The sequence below is a fragment of the Diabrotica undecimpunctata genome, chromosome 10, assembly GCF_040954645.1.
Source record: "Diabrotica undecimpunctata isolate CICGRU chromosome 10, icDiaUnde3, whole genome shotgun sequence".
In the NCBI taxonomy this organism is placed as follows: domain Eukaryota; kingdom Metazoa; phylum Arthropoda; class Insecta; order Coleoptera; family Chrysomelidae; genus Diabrotica; species Diabrotica undecimpunctata.
Window position 1 is genome coordinate 18,897,925 of NC_092812.1, and position 21,574 is coordinate 18,919,498.

The window sequence follows — 21,574 nt, forward strand, 5'->3', positions numbered from 1 at the left end:
CGGGGCCAGAAGAACTGTCTTTTGGGGATGAGAGGGATTCCTCCATTTATTCTTTTTTCCGTGGCTTGTTGAGGGAGTCAAGGTTTAGATCTTTTAGTTCGATAAAGGGAGCACATAGGATATAGGAAGTGATCAAAGAAGACGAAAGCTGGCGATGAAGAATAAATAATGAAATAATGGAAATCTAAGGTACCCTGGTGATTTCCCATCTTTAATTCGCTTAATGGCCATAGTTACTTCTTCGTTTGTTATTTCTGAGCCGTATACATTGTATGTTTCTGTCAGTCTTCGTGCTGTATCTTCGAATAATTCTTATGCATTCTTGCCCACTACACTAGTCATAACCATCCATTGCTCTAGTTATGATCACAATTAAAAAAACGTAATTGTCTATAAAAGTGATTCTAATAAATTTTACTCTACGAAACAGAAACGTATACTAGAACGTTTAGATATGTTTTAAAATCTGTCATTTCAGTCCTTGATCCTATTTTGGTTCTTAATTTACACTTAGGTTTTATACAACTGTCTTTCCAGTAGGTAAACAAAACAACAGATTATTTGAAAATATATATTATATATTTAATACCTACAGATTGTCTTAGGCTATTAAGATATTCAACTCTACTCAACGTAGAGCTGAACCTTATAAAACATTTAAAAAGGAACGATCTCTTCATACCTATAACTAGATACGAAAATATGTAACACATCACGTAAAATAGTAAAACAGATATATGACAATTTGGCTATCAAAATATTTAATTTTATTTCATCAAAATTTAAAATACCTTTAATACATTTTAAAGTTAATCGAAAGACTTGTATACTTTGGACTATAACACACATATATAATATATTATTGTATAGAATTGTAAATTTTAAAACTAAATTACACAATTTAAATGTAGTTATGTATATTTTTTGACTATAAGTTACATGTTATATGTAACACAAAACAACTATCCAAGTATTCAATACTGGGTAATGGGGTATTGGTTGCTATAAGTAACCAATCAAAGGACTACTGTGAAGATGTCTAAAAAGTATATAGAATTTTTATATAAAGATTTTTAATAAAAAATGTAAAAAAATCTTGTCTACCTTTACGTAAGTTATAATTGAATTCTTTAATAATTGTAATTGTTTAAAGACACCAGAAAATACTCAATAATACAATAATTCAAGTAACAAAAAGACGACTACCTAGTTTAATTGTTAATATGAAAATAATGTTTGAGAACTGCCATCGTCATTTATCGACAAGCTCAATTCATTCGTTAATTTTAATTTAAAGTTATAAATTCTCTTGATATTTTACACTGCGGTGTTTGAAAAAATTCTGGTTGAATAAAGGAATAAAAGATGAATACAGATACGCGCGGACTTGGACGAACCGGTAGGCAATGGAACACACTGCTACAGCCTGGATTTGAATGCCGTAAAGCGCACTTACCGGCAAAATCACGTCAGCTCGGTCAGTGAATTTACATATTTCATGGAAGATGGATCAAAAAATTATTGAAGCGAAAACTTTTTGGATGGGGAAAATGCATTAAATGCAACAGATTTTTGCGACCGTCACCACAGAATAAATAACAATCAGAATGCCCACTCTCAAATACCGCCTTTGAAGTTTGTCAGCTTTGATCGCGTGATTGAAATATTTTAAACGGAAACATAGACTCGATTTGAGAAATTTGTGACAAGCTACGACAGAACTGTAATTTAAATTTGTAGAGATTAATAATTTAGTACATTTGAAATAATTTAGTCTATTCTTCAACTAAAAGTACGAATAAAATAGTGCATATTATGTCTATAGTTGCCGTAAATAAATTAAACTGGGTTAATTTTTCTATGCACACCAGATAAAATGTCACTGAACAGCAATGGTTCCGTTTAAAACATGGCTGATTCCGTCTGCGCGAACGAGATGCGCGTACTTATTTTTTCAAGCAGAGTGGGCATTCTGATTGTTTATTATTCTGTGTTGTCACCGTTACGTAAATTGGTCGAAGTCTCACAGCTCGAGAACTCATCGAACGGAGTTACGGATCGTGACGTATGAGGTCTCGTTGGAAAGAGAAGAGGGTAGCCAGTCCTCATACGTCACGATCCGTAACTCCGTTCGATGAGTTCTCGTTGGAAAGAGAAGAGGGTAGCCAGTACAATGACGGAAAAACAAACATGGCGGCGACATTGCAAAAATTATTATTGCATCATATCTCCGTTGTTATTGGTCCGATTAGAGCGTGTGATCTGTTGAATAAAATTGGAGGGGATAACGATTGTATTAAGATAGAAAAAAAACAAACAAGGCGACTACCAAAAGAGTACTACACAGCATTTTCGTTATTAATGAACATATAGTTACATAAAAGATATCAGATGCCATTATGGATGAAAAAAGATTTACTATAAGACAAATTATGATTTATTGACTTGCAGAAGTCGTGTCTCCGGCCGAGTACAAAATAAACAACTGATCAAATCCTAACATGCGATATAGCAAATGAAAGGGGAGAATATAACGAATATATTAAGATAGAAAACTACTACATAATATACTATAAGACAAATTTTTATTTATTGGCTTAATTAGGCCTCTGGGTGAGTACAAAATAGATGGAGCAGGAGTTCGTGAATCTTCGTTATCATGGCCTTGGCAAATAGACACCCCCTAGAGCAGGTAGGGGGCAACTTTGAAATCTCAAATGTAAACCTACATTTTTTATTGTAGATTTGGATTCCTTGTAAAAAATAAGTACCTTTTATAAGAAACACTTTTTTCAAATTGTTAGAATGTTAAATTCACCGTTGATAGACGGCGGTAGAATCGGAAAAAACGATGTATCTTGATACCGTAGGAAAATTATGGAAACGGTTTAATATCTCGAGAAATATACTTCCAAATGAAAATCCAAAAGACACTTGTTTAATATTTTTTTAAAATCTATCGAATGGCACTAAACACAACGGCACAAAACCACTCTCTGGGGGCGGGGCGGGGCGGGGCGGGGTCAACTTTGAAATCTTTAACAGAAAACCACATTTTGTTTATGACAGATTAGGATTCTACGTAAAAAAATAAACAAGTTTTATTTGAAGTGTTTTTCGATTCGTGATAGATGGCAGTGTAATCACAGAAAAACATATATACAGAAAAAGTCTGCAAACTAATTTTAATGGTACTGAATACAGCTTTTTAAAAATGCTTTGTAGAATCAGAATCTGCAAAAAAAATTGGGGTTTCTATTTAAGATTTCAATGTTGCACCACGCCCGCCCTCAGGGGGAAGGGGCACGGAGTCGTGTTTAGTGTCATTCGATACATTTTTGAAAAATATTAAATACGTGTTTTTGGTTTTTCATTTGGAAGAAGGCGGGATAGGATAACGATTATATTAAGATAGAAAAAACAAACAAGGCGACTACCAAAAGGGCACTACACAGCATCTTCGTTATTAATGAAGTTATAGTTACATACGAGATATCAGATGGCACTATGAATGATAATAGATTTACTATAAGACAAATTTCGATTTAATAACTTAAAAAAGGACTCTGACTGAGTACAGTCTGAGTTTTTCCCCATCCAAAAAGAACTGCTATAGCTAAGCATTGCATACGTCATATACTATTGAAGTAAAAATTCTTTAGAGAGGTTTTTCATTGTCACCATACTTATAATTTCAACGCAATTAAAAAAGTTTTGTCTTGCACTGTCGGCACTACCCAGAGTGGAATACCTTGTTCTTGTAAGTTTGATGTGCAAAAAAGAAAAACAACAAAATAAATTTCCAAAAAAAAATCGTGATAAATGGGTGCATCAAATTTGTACAAAGCTTAACACGGAAAGTGATTTTGCTACTTTATTTCCTGATTTAATCGATCATCCAACACAAATTTTATCAAAACTTTAGAATGACTTACGAAAAATATTAAGAACCCTTATCTGTTGTAAAAAATCATCCCACAAAACAAAATACAACATTTACAAACTCTATTATTAGAATATCCAGAATTAAATTGCCGATCACCGTGGTGCATTCCGTTGCCGGCCGCTTCGGTCAAATGCACGTGTACCTTACCTCGTTAAAATAACCATTTCTTGTATATTAAGAATACGTAGAATACCATACTCTTAAGTCCGTGTCAGACGGTCAAATATTTGATCAAACTAGTTTGATTAAACCAAAAAATTGACAGCATATGACGTCACATCCTGAATTTGATCAAATATTTTAAAAATAGAGGATCTTCTATTTGTCAAGGTCAGTTTGATCAAACTTTAATTTTGATTGGTCGGCAATCAAAATCAGCAGTTACACATAACGTGATGAAATTCATTTTCTTTTTTTCTTTGGTTGATAATTTGTGGTTTATTTGTCTTCCTATTTTGTTATAAAATAAAATTTTAAAATATCTTGGAGACTGAAATAAGTTTCTACATAATGGATTTATATCGAGAAAGAAGCTGTTTATATAATGTGAGCATCCACATTATTATAAAAAAATCTTTTCAGTCTTTTTATTTTTATTGTGGATAAAAAATTGAATCGTAATTAAAGCACAAGCAACTAATAAATATGCAAAAAAAGACGATTAATTTCATTAACATACGTCAATTTGATCAAATTTGAATGATCGTGTGACAGGTAGGTTTTCAAAAATTTTAACAAACTTGTAGTTATGACGTCATTACGTCAGTTTACTTAAACTAGTTTGATCAAATATTTGACCGTCTGACACGGACTTTAGACCTTCAAAAGCTGCCACTTTATTAACTATAGAGTTCGAATGAATTTTTTTATTAATATTTAGGTAAGTTCCACTTTCTATCTTGCAAGTACTAAATAGGTATATTTTATATTAAATAATAATTTTCCTGAGATCAGTTTTATTACATAGAAGTGTAGACTAATAACAATAAATTAGATTATATAAATTGATCCGCGTCGATTATCGTTGCTCGTAAGTTCGACATCCTGTTTGATGTCTTCTTCGGGGCTTCCGAGTTCTCAGTCTCCCGAGACCACAGACACTACTACATTGATCACTATCCAACATTTGTCTCCCGTGGGGGGGCAACATTTCTGACAGTAGGATTTTGATTGTGGGAGCAATCCTGTTGGATCCGTGGAACTATTCATTTTACTAGACGAAAACTAGATGTCATAAATATGAATATTTTCAATATCTGATCATTTATTCATTCTTTCAATGTACATCCCATATTATGGGACAGTTTTGACCATATCAACACACAGACAGTCCTAAACATTTTAGAAACCAAGACTAAAGCTCAGAAACGCAAATCAGCGCATCTAATTGCCGAACAAATTCTAAAACTACAAAACGTTGGAACCTACTGCACTGGTTCATAACTTTTCTGATACCCCTATTTCGACCATTGTCGCTCAAGCTTAAGCAAACGGTTTCAATTACTCTTTAACATTATCCAATCCGAAAAAAAAAGCCCTGAAAGAAGTTTAGTAAAATCCAAATCTAGTCATTCTTCCCGCCGATAAAGGCAGTACCATCGTCATATTAAATACTTCTTCATATATTAATAAACTCTCAAATCTTATTAATACTTCAGACTACAGATCAATTCCTAATAATTCAACAACATATCTGGAGAAAACAACAAAAGCCATTATAAATAAAACCTATCTTCCTCTTGACATAAAACAATCTGTAATTCCTTGACAAAGGTCTTCCAGAACACCTTAAATATGGCCTATCCAAAATTCATAAATCTGATATTCCTTTACGCCCCCTTGTTAGTGCATACAATTGCCCTACACAACCATTGGCCAAGTACTTGCCAAAAACTCTACAATCTTTCACCGAAAATGCTTCATCCTTCGTCAAAAATTCTTTTTATTTTATCGAACTTCTTAAAAAATACCCTATCCCACCGTCAGACATTCTAGTAACTTTTGATATCATTTCAATCTTTACAAACATTCCTATAGACGAAATTCTAAATATTCTGAAAACTAAATACAGTATCCAATAAGACCACTTATCTCTCATTAAACATTGTATGTCCAACACTTATTTCATCTTCCAAAATCAATTCTACCGACAAAGATATCATGCCCCACTGGGCTCGCTATTATCTCCAGTAACTGCTAATATCTTTATGGAAGACTTCAAGACCCGAGCACTATTCACATCAATACTCAAATCCACATGTTGGCTGCGATATGTTGATAATACATGGCAGGGATGCTTTGGTTTCTTTTCAAACCCATCTGAATGGAATACATCCTAGTATCCAGTTCACGAGGGAGGTGTAAACTGATTTATTGCTACCGTTTTACGACGTTATCATAAAGAAAAAGCAATAGCAAGGTTTTCACCACTCTATATCGAAAACCCACCTATATCAATCGTTACTTGCATGCCAACTCTCATCATCCACCTTCACAAATTAATTCACTCATTAATACCGTTGTCTCCAGATTAATATGCCTTTGCGGTGATGCAAGCAGACCGGTGAGCTCTCTAGTTTAAAACAAGCCCTCACCCAAAACGGTTACCGCGAAAATCACATGAATAGGAGCATCCACAGACATCAATCTCCCACTCAATCTCAACCCAAAGACTCAGACCCTCATCATACGAAAGCTTTTCTTCCTTACATCAATGGTGTAACTGACAAAATCGACAAAATTTTGAAATCAAGAGGAATAAACACAATATTTACCCCTTAACAAAAACTTTCATCAATGTGTCTGATCAATCAAAGACAACATTCCAAACGAACAACACGAAGTTTCTTGTGCAGACTGCTCCCGATCTTGTATAGGCCAAACAAATTGTAGAATCCAAAATAGGATTTAAGAAACATTCCATTTCTGTTCACAATTCCGGTACAATTTCAGCTCTCGGTAAACACCATCTTCATACAGGTGACAAAATTGATTTTAATAACTCCAGAACCATTTGCGTCGGCGGTATACATGAACCGTCCTCTGTTCCCAGTAGAAGTAATGAATTGGTTAGTGATCAGTGTAGTAGTGTCTGGGGGATTGAGAGACTGAGACCTCGGAAACCCTGAAAAAAACGTCAAAGAGGATGTCGAAAGCTAGATGCAATATACATATATATATATATATATATATATATATATATATATATATATATATATATATATATATATATATATATATATATATATATATATGTATATTGTTATATCTGTATGTATATATCTGTTTAGTGCTTTTTAAATAAGAGATTAATTGCTTGGATATGTTTTGCTTCGCTAATAGCTTGCTTGAGATTCAATAACCTTCAATAGATATAGGGAACAGATGAAGAAAATAATTTGGAAAATTATGAAAAAACATGATAATAATAATAAATAAAATATTAAGGCACTGTTGGTTTTATCCAGACATTTTCAAAATATAACCATGACCAGTGGATTCTGGTTGATTGTCACAAAGAGTGCATATATATTTATTTCCGCAAAAAGGGAGATGTCATATACAAAGATACAAAACTTTCTTCTTCTCGGCAAAATGTAGGTAAAAAAATTGTTTCATAACAAAAAAATAAAATTTATCAAAATATACCGCATAAAGGAACTAACACAAAAATGCAACCTTTGACAGAAATAATTTAAAAATTCTTACAGTACATTATGGACATCAATAATGAAATAAGCATAAAAAAACTTGATTTTGAGTTATTTACTTTGTAATTTTAATAAAAACCTTTTTATAATAAAAGGCAAGCCTGCACTAAAGTTTCTTAACGTAAAATTCACATTACTGTTTCAATTTTTTTATGTTTCTTATAAATGAGAAGTAATTAACCCCCAACTGGCGTTGTTATGCCTATGCATAAAATGAAATACCTATGCAGTTCCTTCCGAGTCGGAGCAGAGCTGACGGATCTTCCATTTATGGTTTTACAAATGACTACACTATAATTTCCTACGTTCAAAAAAAAGGGAAGGCAGTTGTATTAATATCATCAATGCACTATACCGAATGTGAGGACATAGAATCTGGTAAAACCGAAATTATTTGCTTCTATAATCAAACACAAGGCGGCGTGTATGCACTAGATCAAAAATCGACCACATATTTTACTAACCGGCAAACTAGGCGATGGCCAATGACTATTTTTCTTACAATATTGAATATTGCAGGTGTCAATGCACACATTTTACATGAATGTTATAAAAACAACCAAGCCATAGAGAGAAAAGCCTTTTACAAAATTCTTGCAAGACAACTTGCATAACCATATTTCAATATAAGACTGTACAATTTTCGATTACCTAGGGAGCTTTGCGTAGGTATCATTAGAATATTAAAAAACGCTTTACCTGAAGCAGAGAGGGGAGAATTTAATAATCAGAACCAGAAAAAAAAAAGATGTGGTATCTGTGATCGAAAGAATGACAAAAAAAACAAAAATTTGGTGCAGCAAGTGTTTCCGACCCATGTGCGGCGACTGCAGGGCATAGGTTTGCAAGAATTGCATTTAGAACAATGTTACTTGTAAATAGTTCGCAGTTTTGTTGATAATAATATCTTTTAATTAGAGAGTGTATATTTTAGTTTCTTGTTCTTTATATGAAACGTAAAAATCAAGAAAAAATAGCGATTTTATTTTTTTATATATATCTTTTGTAAGAAATTATGTTTTGCTGTCAGAAAACTTTGTTGTTACATTTTTTTAGCATTTGTCATTATTAATGAAAAATAAATAGAAAATGGGCTTAAATGGTTTTATTCCAGCTTAAATGATTACAAATTATAACGAAACAATGAATTATGTCTTTATTAATTTCACAAAAAATAAAAAAAAGTGGGGTCCAGTAGACCCCAGGACGCAGTTAAAGACAGAATACACCACGACGCCAGTTGAGGGTTAAAAAATACTTTAAAATGTGCCGATTGTGATCTATTATCGTCAATAGCGATGTACATACCAATGTAAGATATATATTAACTTTTTTTAAAAAATTTTCCATTACACTTTTAGTATGAACCACAGGACTATCACAGCATAACCCCATAAACCAAGGCAACGGGAAGAGTGTTTCAATGAGTCTAACCACGAGCTGCGCTACTAAATAGTGTCGGAACAGAATAGTTGCTTGGTACAGGGTAATTTATCACAATTGATTAAACTGAACTAGAATAAAAAGTAATTGTAACCATGCGGTGATCATAACATCTCAAATTCCAAAAAAGGGATAAGCAGATAAAAGGTACATAAACATTAAATATACTAAAATATATATTACATATATCTTTGATAAACATTTTTAGAATGGAAAAGCGTACGATTAAAAAATCAGTAATCAGAATAATCAGTAATCATCGATTTTCAAATCAGAAAAGTGAAATTGATACTTTATCTGCATCGGTGGAAGTTATTAAGAGTGATAAATTAACTAATGATGCACTATAAAAAATTTTCGTATATGGGTCGAACTTCAAAATTCCATTTAAATGACGATTAGTCAAAAAATTTTATACACTTGCGTGCATAGAAATCGGCCCACTGTAAACTTTTGACTTTAACTATATTTTTTTCAAGAAATATTCATCAGATCACAAAAACAAATATACTGTTTGAAAGACAATTTAATATGCTTTAATGTGAGTATAAATTTATCAAGAAGACTTATCGTTTACATGCGTAGTAACCGGTAAACAAATGAAACGTGTTTATGTGGTGATTGTCACGAAAATAACAAATTTGTCTAATTGTAAAAGTATTGCCTTTGCAAGTGAAATTTGCATATTATTCGTTTTTCATAATCTCGGCAGTGTTCAAGTGTGTTAGTTTAATGCATACTACACCACAAAAAGCCGCCCAAGTTATTGCTCTAATCGAAAATGGACTTTGTCAGCGAGCTGTTGCTAGACAATTGGATATGACACGCGCAGCGGTTCGAAGAGTGTGCCAACGTTATGAGGAAACTGGATCCTTTCATAGGCGACCTGGAACTGGCAGACGGCGATTTACAACCGCTCGTGATGACCGCTTTATTGTGTCAACAACATTAAGAAATCGTCACCTTAATGCCGTTCAGGTGCAACGACAGCTCCGTGAGGTGCGAAGAGTGGCTGTTAGTCAGTGGACAGTGAGACGAAGACTGCGGAAAAATAACCTGATTCCTAAAACACCTGCGATTGGTCCAAAACTTACTCCAGCTCATCGGCAAGCACGCCTGCGTTTTGCACAGGATCATCGGAATTGGACGTTGGAACAATGGGGATCTGTTCTGGTCTCAGATGAGACCAAAATATGCCTCTATGGTAGCGACCGAAGAAGTAAAGTGTACCGGAGACCAGGAGAGAGATTTGCAGAATGCTGCTTTGAAGAGCGGAGTGCTTATGGGGGTGGTTCCTGCATGATCTGGGGTGCAATTTCTATAGGAGCACAAACCGATCTTGAGTTCATTCGTAGGGACGACCGTGTTCACGGAAGAAGAGGTTTAACTGCCAGTTATATCGAGGAGATTTTAGCAATTCATGTGGTACCTTACGTCGACTACATTGGAGACGAATTTATCTTTATGCATGATAATGCAAGGGCACACACCGCAAGAATCGTGCAAGATTACATTGCAGATGTCGGTTTTCAGGTTATAAACTGGCCAGCAAACAGTCCTGACCTAAATCCGATCGAACATTTATGGGATGAGCTAAAACGAAGAATTCGAGCTAGACTTCATACCCCAGACTCGATCCCAGAGCTTATTCTTGCAGCAGAAGAAGAGTGGCTTAACATCCCACAAGCAACAATAGCAAACTTGATTAGATCTATGCCTAATCGTATGAGAGATGTTATTAGGGCAAGAGGAGGTCATACCCATTATTAAAAAATTAAGTGTTAAATTTTAAATTGTCAATAACCCTATTTATGTTAATAATAAAAAAGCTTAATTTGCTTAATGAATTCATTTTACTATGTTAAACATAGGAAGCCGAAATAAGTTTTCATAAATTTATACTCACATTAAAGCATATTAAATTGTCTTTCAAACAGTATATTTGTTTTTGTGATCTGATGAATATTTCTTGAAAAAAATATAGTTAAAGTCAAAAGTTTACAGTGGGCCGATTTCTATGCACGCAAGTTTATAAAATTGATATATAAAAATAAATAATTTTTAATACTTATGAAGTAAACAGATCAATTTAAACTGTACAATACATTCCATCTGGTATACATTTACATATACAAATGTTTGCCATATTTTCGGACAGATAGAGTATATGTTATGGTACAGGATAAGTTTTTATTTGCTTTTTTATGGTTATATTGTCTATTCATGGCAATAAAATGAGTGCATAATAATACATTATTCAGAACAATAATTTTGAATTTGCCGCTAATATTTATAGTTTAGTTCCCAATACGAGCGGCATTAACTTGTTAACATCCAAATTTCCTTCCTTAGGTATGTTGGTTTATCGCGAATACAGTGTAAACACGTTTTGTTACTGCGCTGTACAGCGATTAAACTACAATATCGTTTTGTACTCTGTTCTCGCAGTAAACAAAAATACCTCTTGATGTATGGGGTATATACTGTGAGGTCATTAGCCGACGTAGGTTTTTTTGTTATAGCAAATATGTAGGTCATTTTTTCGGGTTTAATTCCATTCGTGTCTGACTTAACTCGTTATTGATGTCCGATCATCATATGAACATATATTTGGGAGCCTTAATGTAAAAAATAAAAAGGAGATTTTAGATATTTTGTAACTTTTAAAAACTCGTGCCTCGTTCAAGACCTTTCAACTACAGCTCATTTAAAAATAAGGGTTTAAAAGAATTAATTTAAACCATCTTATTGCTCTTAACAAACCTACAAAATGGTTTTCTTAAGTACTTCATAGCTTAAAAGCTAACCGAGTTATGAATAAAAAACCAATCACATATTTTAGGAGTTGGAGAAATCAGTGGAGACAAAGTATTCAATGACATTGTTTTAATTATAATTATTCTAGGGGGTGAGATTTACTATTTAAATTATGATAAAATCTTAAATTATGTTGTTTAATGTTAATTGAACGGCAACGGTGTACTAAGCAGATAAAAGTAAATTTATTTTTCTCCTAATAAAATCTCAAATATCGCGATTAGTAGCGAAAAATACTTTACGGTTTGTTTACATATGTGAATTTAAAAAGGCTTCGTAATACCGCTGTGAGAAATTTTTGGAAAAAAAAACTCGCTTTCAGTAAAAACTAGTGTTTGAAGTGATAAGAGCAAGTAAGGTTATTTACAATTCGAAACAGTCATACTGGTAGAACTCTGTCCGTTAGTTTTAGGACGTTGTCAAAGTTAAAAATAATTCTGTTAACTGAGGACTGATAGGAACTGGATTTTTGAGCGGTTGAAGCGGATCTAGTTCTTTTCGCGGTCCTTAGAGACAGATATGATGCAAACGGACAGTGATGATAACGAGTCAGAAGGCACGAAGAGAAAAGATAGAGGGTCAACTTCACCTTTTCTGCAGAGCAAACAACTGCCAGAACCCAAAGCAAAATAAAACCAAGGGAAAAAGATTCAGAGGATGAGGACGACGTTATGAAAATGTTCAAGAAGATGATAGGGGAACTGAAAGAAATCAGTATTGACAATAAGGAATATAGAGAAGAGATGATAGCGCTGAAAAAGAAAATATAAAGATAAAGCAAGAATTGGAAAAAACAAAAAAAAAATTAACCCAGGTTGAAAATAACGTTTTATACAAGTGGAAGCGATAATAGAAATTTTGGAGTGGGTTTTCTGGTACCTACATGAAGACATGGAGCAGGTAAAAGGATTCGTAGCAAAATCTGACAGAATGTGTGCAATTAGAATTAAAGGAAAAGAGAACATGATATCGCTGATAAATATACATGCGCCAACAGAAGAAAAAGGAGAAAAAGTGACAGTGAAGAAGGCGACGCCAATGCAAAGGTCGGAAGAGAAGATATATATATATATATATATATATATATATATATATATATATATATATATATATATATATATATATATATATATATATATATATATATAAACATAACAAGGGGTAAAAGTAAACATATAAATACAAATGATAATGAATAATAATAAATACAAAAATATAGCCAATTTAATAACAAATGTCAAACGTACAGAGGGGTTGACGTAGACTCAGATCATTTTTTGGTTAGAATAAATATGAGAGAAGCAATAATTAAAAAGCATAAACGGAAAACGAAAGTGCAATGTAAATTTAATTTTGAAAAACTGCGAAAATTTGAGGTAGTGCTGGATTATCAAAATGATATACAATAAATCTACGCCAAACAAGCTAGTACTACTGTGAGTAACATACAACAAAATTTCTTAAAAATGACAAACACTATAAAGGAAGCAACGGCGAAGAACATACCAAGAACAAAAAGATTTAGAAAAAACCACTGGTTCGATGACGAATTTAGAACAGAGTTAAAAAAAATCAGATTTGACGACCTAGAAAAGTATGTCAAACAACGAAAAAAAGTAAAGAAAATTTTAAGGGAGCGGAAACGAAAGTATATGGATGATAAGGTAAAGCGTATTGAATAAAATTACAATGTATTAGAACTGGATATCAGGGAAGAACGATGACTGTAAAAGATAAGCAAGGAAACCTGATAATGAACGAAGACCAAATATGTGTAAGGTGGAAAGAATATTTAGAAGAGATGCTATGTACCGGAGTGACTACTGAAGAAAATTATAATATTCCTAAACCTCAAATAGTAGCAGAAGAAATACCAAAGCCCACAAGAGAAGAAATTGAAGAAATAATAAAAGATATGAAAGATTAAAAAAGCTCCGGGGAGAGCGGCATTTTGGCGGAGAACCTCAAATATAAACGAGAGGCTTTAATAAACCAACTTAATGAGCTAATAATGGAAGTGTGGGATGCCAAAGGAATGCCTCAAGAATGGAATAAGTCGATTATAATTCCTATACACAAAAATGGAGATAGAACTGAAAGCGCAAACTATAGGGGAATATCCTTATTAGAGGTAATATATAAAGTGCTCGCCATACTAATTAAAAAACGATCACAAATATATGTAGAGAAGAATCTAGGAGAATACCAGGGAGGGTTTCGGAAAGAAAGATCAACAACCGATCAAATTTTTATGCTAAAACAAATCCTGATTAATTGCTATGAATAGAACATTTTGATCAATTATTGCTATGAATAAAGCACAAGTACTCATTGATTACAAAGCCGCCTACGATACAATAGACAGAAACAAATTAATAGAAACACTAAAAGAATTCCAACTAACAGAAAAAATGTAAGATTGGTAAAAATGACAATTGGACAAACCATTTGTGCTGTGAATTGCAACGGTACAGTCTCAGAAGAATTCGAAGTGAAAAAAGGTGTTCGCCAAGGAGACCCGTTGTCTACATTGCTATTCAATATAGTTCTAGGAAAAATTGTAAGGGTTAGTGGGATAAATAGGTCCGGCACTGATGATGTGGTTCTCATGGCAAGAAACGGAAAACAACTGGTAAATATAGCAAAAAGACTGATTCGGGAAAGCTCTAAAATTATACTGAAAGTTAATATTAATAAATCGAAATACATGGAAATCTCGAGCAAAAAAGGAATAAACACCAGGGGATCCTTTAAATTGGAGGTGGAGGATGGATCAGTTGTAGAATTCGAGAAGGTGAATGAATATATGTACTTAGGTACTCTTATTGATCAGACATGTAAGGAAGAAACTGAAATCAACTTGAGACTGAAGCAATAGGTGTGCTGGAGCCAAGAACAAAATAATTAAGGCCAAAGATATATCCCGTAATACAAAAATAAGAGTATACAAAACTATAATTAGACCCACAATGCTATACGCTACCGAGACATGTACTATAAACAAAACCATACAAAACAGATTGGAAGCATGGGAAAGAAAGATACTTCGCAGAATGTTTGGTGGAAAAGTAGTAGAATGAGAATGGAGAAGACGCACTAATGCAGAAGTGTACCATTTGTATGCTAACCCAACAATAACAAAAGTGGTAAAAAAACGTACACTAGAATGGCTCGGACATCTAGAAAGAATGCAAGGTAATAGACTAGTCAAGAATATTGCTTGGAGAGTACCTGAGGGCAAAAAAGAGAGGAAGACCAAGAAAGAAATGGAGAGATGTAGTGATGGAAGATGTCAGAGAGATGGGAATTAGAGATTGGAAGCTGATAGCTAAGAACAGAAAACGATGGAAATTATCCATCCAGCAATGGGCCTAAAAGGCCTGTTAACGCTGTACATACAATGTTAATTGACATTCATTAAAATATGATTTGAATCAATTACCCGCTTTAATTTACAATCATAGGATTTTTTCTAATAGGGGCAGTTTGCACAACTAAAAAATAAAAAGCAAATATATTTCTTTACTAATAATAAACAGTACATCTATGTACCTTGGATATTTGCAATATATTTATTTTTTGTATCTTTACTACAAAAAGGGTCAAAAATTCGTAAGAAATGCATAAGTTAAGCACTCCAAAAAAGTGCAATAATAATGTTTTACTCATTTCTAATCTTTCAAATGGATTCCCAAATATCTGTGTCACTGACAAGCTAAAGACGAATATAAAATAGTCATAATAAAACCTTACAACGTAACTTTAACACAAAAATCTATCAAAAATTCAAAACAAATCAAAGGTCCTCTTAATCTAAGCAATTGCGGTATATGTAAAGAAATAAAAAATATAAAAATATGCTTAAGTTAAGTAACGTACAAAGAAATCGAACTTAACCTACTTTATGTCTAAATAATACAGTCAATACAAACGAAAAATTAGGTACTCTATATTGCAGGTCGATCTTGAAAATGCAACTGGGGAACTGGCGACCAGTTGTAGTTATTTTTGTTTTCACAGCACTTTGGCGCAATTATTGCGCTGATACATACAGCAGCCAATATAATTAAAGTAAATGAAAAAGATGTCCTGAACAATCTCCAAAACAATCTGTGATTATTTGCACCTGGGTCGTGATCTGGATCTCCAGGAGCTAGTTCCTCGTCTTCCTTCTCATAGACGGTACTGTAATAAAGCAAGAATTTGGAATTTAATATAAATTTTATTTAGAAATCACTAAAAAAGTAAAATGAAGGCATTTAAATAAAGATGTAAAGTGTAAAGAACCGGACATTATTGTGATTTTGTTAATATCATTGTTAAAAACAGGAGAAGAGCACGTTGTAGTTTCTAGATTATTTCTGGAACATTTTTGATCATTTGTATCTCAGACCTTGTCCATAAAAGTTTCATATGTCCTATGGAAAGATTCCTACATTGGAACAAATTATGACAGGCATGTATATATATATATATATATATATATATATATATATATATATATATATATATATATATATATACGGAGTTTTTTGTGCGACATCGGACGATAATTCCATTGAGGTATAGAATATCCAAAAACTTATTTAGAAAAAATGTAGGCAATGATATTCTCCATACTTGGAAAATATGTGGAATTCTACAGGGTGATTAATAACTAAGTGGTATAGCAAACATAAATTTTTTTAAATGGGACACCCTATATATATTTTTTCAAATTTGTATTCATCTATTAATTCTTGTTTTTATAGTATTGGGTTTTGCATTACTATACAGAGTATTTAACAAGTTATGGCCATTTTTATTTCAAAAAATTTTTGTTAAAATCCTTTATAAAAATTATATAGATTAAAAAACCCAAACGGGCTATGTCATGAAGACAAAACGTTTTCGGAACCCATATTCCATCATCAGTGTCTAGGTGTATATGTTTTGAGCCACTAAATATCTGGGTAAAAATCCGTTAAAAGTTATATGTTACAATTTAGTTTACATTATTGAGTCTTATATTTTAGGATGTTGGAAGTTATCAGTGGATATGATAACATGGCAACGTACGACTCCACATGAAGTTGTTGGTCCTGAGACGAAGTGTCTACGAGGACTTGATGATAGCAACTCAACTCAAGTCTGTAGCTAAGATGTAGCGTTTGTGATGAATTCCACAGGGTGTTGCAAAATAAGATGAAAAAACACAACTTTATTTTTGCACCTCATATACGGGTAAAACGGTGACATTTCAGAAAAAACTGATATAGTATGATGCAAAAGTATGGAATAATGGAATAAATTCATTATTTCAGAAACAGACGACTTTAAAAAACAAATCTTAAACACATCAATTTTAATTTTTGAATGGCCATCAATTGCTGCACATGTATTAGACTTTACGTCATCGGTATTGGCGTAATGATGTAATAAGTGACTTTATACATCATTTAAAATAAGAGATAGAATTTAAATAACAATGTAAAACTAGAAGTCACAATGAAATCTCTGAGCGCTATTCTATATCTAATATTTTTTATTTATGTGGTTACCTTAATTTCTCAGTAATTAGAGATCCATTTAGGTCCTGTTCTAAAATATCTTGGAACCGACTTTGTAGATTCCGCAATTTCTCTTCATTTTGTTGAATTCGCTTACGGAGTATATCTTTTGCCTGGGTATTGATTGTTGGTTCTGCATTAAACTCTTTAAATAACTGTCGAATCATTGCTAGTTTTCTTTCCCTATCCCTTGTGTCATTTTCAGACCCTTCGTCGGAAATTCCACTGTCCGACACATAGCCTTCTTGACCGTCGTGATCACGAGGGTTCTAGAATAAAAATAGTATGTATTTATTGAGTTTAGCATTTTAATGTTTTAACGACTATATAATAAAATAAATTAAAAATTAGAAAAGCAAGTAAAAGATAATCAAAGAAGACAAAAATGAAGTATGACTAGACAAGAGAAGGTATTTTTAAGTGTATTTTCTATAAGAAAGAACACGAGATCTTTGCTTAAGACGCTTAAATCAATACCTGGAAAAACAATCTACGAAACCAGATATAAATGGTGATGAAAGGGAGAATTTGAGAACATGTATTGAAAAAGCAGCTTATGAGACTTCTTCGTCTAAAAGGGCTAATCTTATTCTATTCTCAGTAGCTCGAAAAAGTTCAGTTACCGTTAAACCAGTCGATTTCCTGGATTTCCAGTTGCAAATATTGGTTTAGCCAGGCTATACGTCTGCGTCCAGGGACTGTCTGGCCCTCAATCTTTCCTTAAAGAAACAACTGTAGAATCAATTTCTGTTCTTTACTGTGTTAATAATTTCCTTAGCCTCTGGAGAACAGTCATGTAAGGTACCATTCCACAACAAGTGACCGAGACAGGCGATAGATTGTGGTCTCTTCATGTCTGCTCTAAAAGCTATTACATTAGGGTTGTTCTGCAGCCCGAGACAGAGACAAGCGACAAACGACTTTCGCTTATCTGTGTTTCGTCAGTCTCCTTCAAGAGCAGTAGTGAAGTCAGTAGCTGCGCAATATTTCTGTTTTATCACTGATTTGTATATTGTTTCTTATTGAAAATAACAATCTAAGACATAAAATTAAATGGAGAGGAAGAAGAATTGTTAATGGATTTAGTGGCTAAGAACCCATTACTATTTGATCGTCAAGTAGAATCCTGCAAGTATGTTATCGTCCTAAAAAAACATAAAATCCTTCTTTACACCTCCTTTGAAATATAGAATGTATACACCAACGTGTTTTCATTCGATACATGTAATACGAAAAATATTTTCTTCTTTCAGTAACATTTTAAAGAACAGTTTCGAAGCCGTTACACTCCCTTTTTCTACATTTGCTATACCTACCGAAGTATAGACGCATGTTTTACGTATGTCGCTTATCTCGGTCGTGTACTGAGTTTAAGAAGCGACAGTCTCGGTCCCGCCTATCTGTCACTTGTCTCGGTCTCTTGTCTCGGTCGCTTGTTGCGGAATGCTACCTTTAGTTGAGTGGTGTATACATGGGACCCTTAACATACGTCGGTAGCACCACATTTATTATGAGCCTAATTGCAAAAAAAAGTGTGATAAGTATTTGCCTACTTATTAGAAACCTGCATAAGAAGTTCCATGAAAAAGCAGTTGGCAGAATGGATTGTCGACACTTACTATCAATTGTCTTAGGTGTCCAGTTAAAAACAAAATAATAAATAGATTATTATTGACACGTTTTTTAAGTTTATTATAATAATTAAATATTACAAATATTAATATTTAAATTAAAATATTAATAATTAAATACTACAAAAAGAAAAGAAGAAACAGGAACGAATTACTACAATGGAATCAACAAGTGGAGAAAATGAGACAGAAGGAAACAAACAAATATACACGGAAGCTCGGTATATGAAATTATCCTTAGTTAAAGAGACCACTTATGTTCTAGATAATCTGTCTTATGTCAATCAGTCAGTCATAGTTCTGTCAATAAACAAGTTAGTTGAATCCACGTGTTTCTTACTAATAAATATACATTTATACTATTAAATATAAGTATAACAACTCCCTTAAATTCCTACAAAAAAATGTATTTGGGTAAATCGAACGGCACAGTAATATCGTTTACCAATTCACTAACACCAAAACCTATAAATATTAGTATTTAAACTCACCGACTTTTTAATTTTTGGAAGTAAATTTGCAAGTTCCCTTATAGTAACTGCTTGGTCTACCACCTTTCCGTCTTTTAAAGATCTACTGATAGCGTTAATTTTATGGTCATCCATATTTAGGTCTAACTCAAACAATTCCACAGCATCATCCATTTTTTTCCAAATGGGCAGCGAAAGCTGAAGTTCTTCATACTTTTGATTCATACTGAGAAAGATTAGATATTTTAAAACTCCATCATAAATTTACGAAGGTTACTTACTTTTTGTAATTGTTGTGGAATAATTCATATAAATTATCCACATATCCTTTAAGAGTGGATTTGTTCATCTCATTTGGATGCTCATTTTCTAAAATGAACTGGTCTACACTTTTATTCAATTTCATCAAATCCTCATGATGTGCTTGTAGAAGATTCATTGAACTCTATAAGAAAACATGATTTAAAGATAAGTCACTTCTACATTTATAAAAAATTAGAGCATGCCTTGGAATAACTCCACCTTCTTTTGGGTGGTTAGTTACTCCCACGCAAGGAGATCAATACCTAACCTAAATAATTGTATATACAATTGATAAAATCATCTAAAACACGTTTAATTCCGTACATATTATATATATATATATATATATATATATATATATATATATATATATATATATATATACAGTCAAAATCGTTTACAACGACACCGGCTATAACGTACAATCGGATATAACAAACAAAATAGTAGGTCCCATAAAATAACATACAAAAAACGCATTTATATTGCTTATAATGAACAAATCGGTTAGAGCAAACGTATTTCTTGGAACACTAGCAGTTAAAATATTGGTTACAGCGTACAATTTCAAGTACCTACATATCTGTACCTCAGATGATATACCATCCATTTTTTTTCAATTATGACATTTTTACACACTATATAATAAATAAATAATAAATAGTTATAACCAACGCATGATGTAAATGACAGTAGATACAATGTTCAATATAATATTGTTTCCAGATCTTAATAAATAAGTTTAAAAGTGCAATCCTGTAAAGTTATGAAAATGGACATTGTAGTGTTGTATTTCTCACAGGTATTACTGATATTTAGTACCACGAAATGACAAGTAAGGATTTATTAATTTATGGTTAAAGTACATCTGAGCAGGCTTGATTACTTGTCCTTTAGACATTTAGACCTCCCAAGACGGGTCCATTGTATTACAAAATTTTGTTTATATTACACCATTTGGCTCAAGCCAAGAGTTTCTGAATTTGAATTCAGTTGTGTCTAGCCTTCATAGAAAACATGTCACGGAAACAATTTACTATTGAGGAACAGTTTGGAATAATTTGCAGAATCGATTCCGGTGATTCCGCGAGTTCGATTGCCCGGGAATTTAAAACGTCACGCTCAACAATTGCTGGAATGATAAAACGGCGAGAGAAAATTATTATGCAATTTAATAAGTGTGAAAAAGGAAAACGCGTTCGGTCATCAAATCACAGTGACATTGAAAGTGCTTTGCTTGATTGGAAGGACGACCAAGGAGTTATAAGAAGTCTTGAAGCATGCTTTCCGAAAGAATTGGTGTACATAATCGTCGAAAAGAGAGAGAATAACGACGATACGAAAGTCAGTATTTTTAACGCTATACTAATGATATCAAAGGCATGGGAATCTGTGCGGAAGGAAACGATCATTAACTGTTTTCGTTTTTCCGGCGTAACTAACGACTTAGAACCATCAGGAATCGCATACAACGATATTGCACAAACGCATTTGCAGGATGCCGTTTCCCTTCTCAGTTCTGACTGCTCTGCAGATGACTATGTACGAGTGGATGACGAAATAAGTACGAGCAAAGAACTGTCAGATATTGACATCGTATTGAGTCACCATTGACATCGTTATTGAGAGCAAGGATCACGAACAAGGAAGTTCTAGAAAAAATGAAGAAGGAACCAGAGATTGTGTTTACGATCAAACGCATAAA

General features: G+C 33.0%; 1 protein-coding gene across 4 annotated transcripts in view; it reads right to left on the reverse strand.

Annotated features, from left to right (window-relative positions):
- Positions 1 to 557: 557 nt before the first annotated feature.
- klar (klarsicht) overlaps positions 558 to 21,574 on the reverse strand; it is a 312,176-nt gene continuing 291,159 nt past the window's right edge. For all 4 annotated transcript variants that reach the window (XM_072545854.1, XM_072545851.1, XM_072545852.1 and 1 more), the window contains 4 exons: positions 19,848 to 20,011; positions 19,588 to 19,792; positions 17,457 to 17,734; positions 558 to 16,101 (listed from right to left, as the gene is read on the reverse strand). In XM_072545854.1, the coding sequence (XP_072401955.1) occupies positions 15,864 to 16,101; positions 17,457 to 17,734; positions 19,588 to 19,792; positions 19,848 to 20,011 (885 nt within the window). In that variant the 3' untranslated portion in view covers positions 558 to 15,863. The remainder of the gene's footprint in view (positions 16,102 to 17,456; positions 17,735 to 19,587; positions 19,793 to 19,847; positions 20,012 to 21,574) is intronic.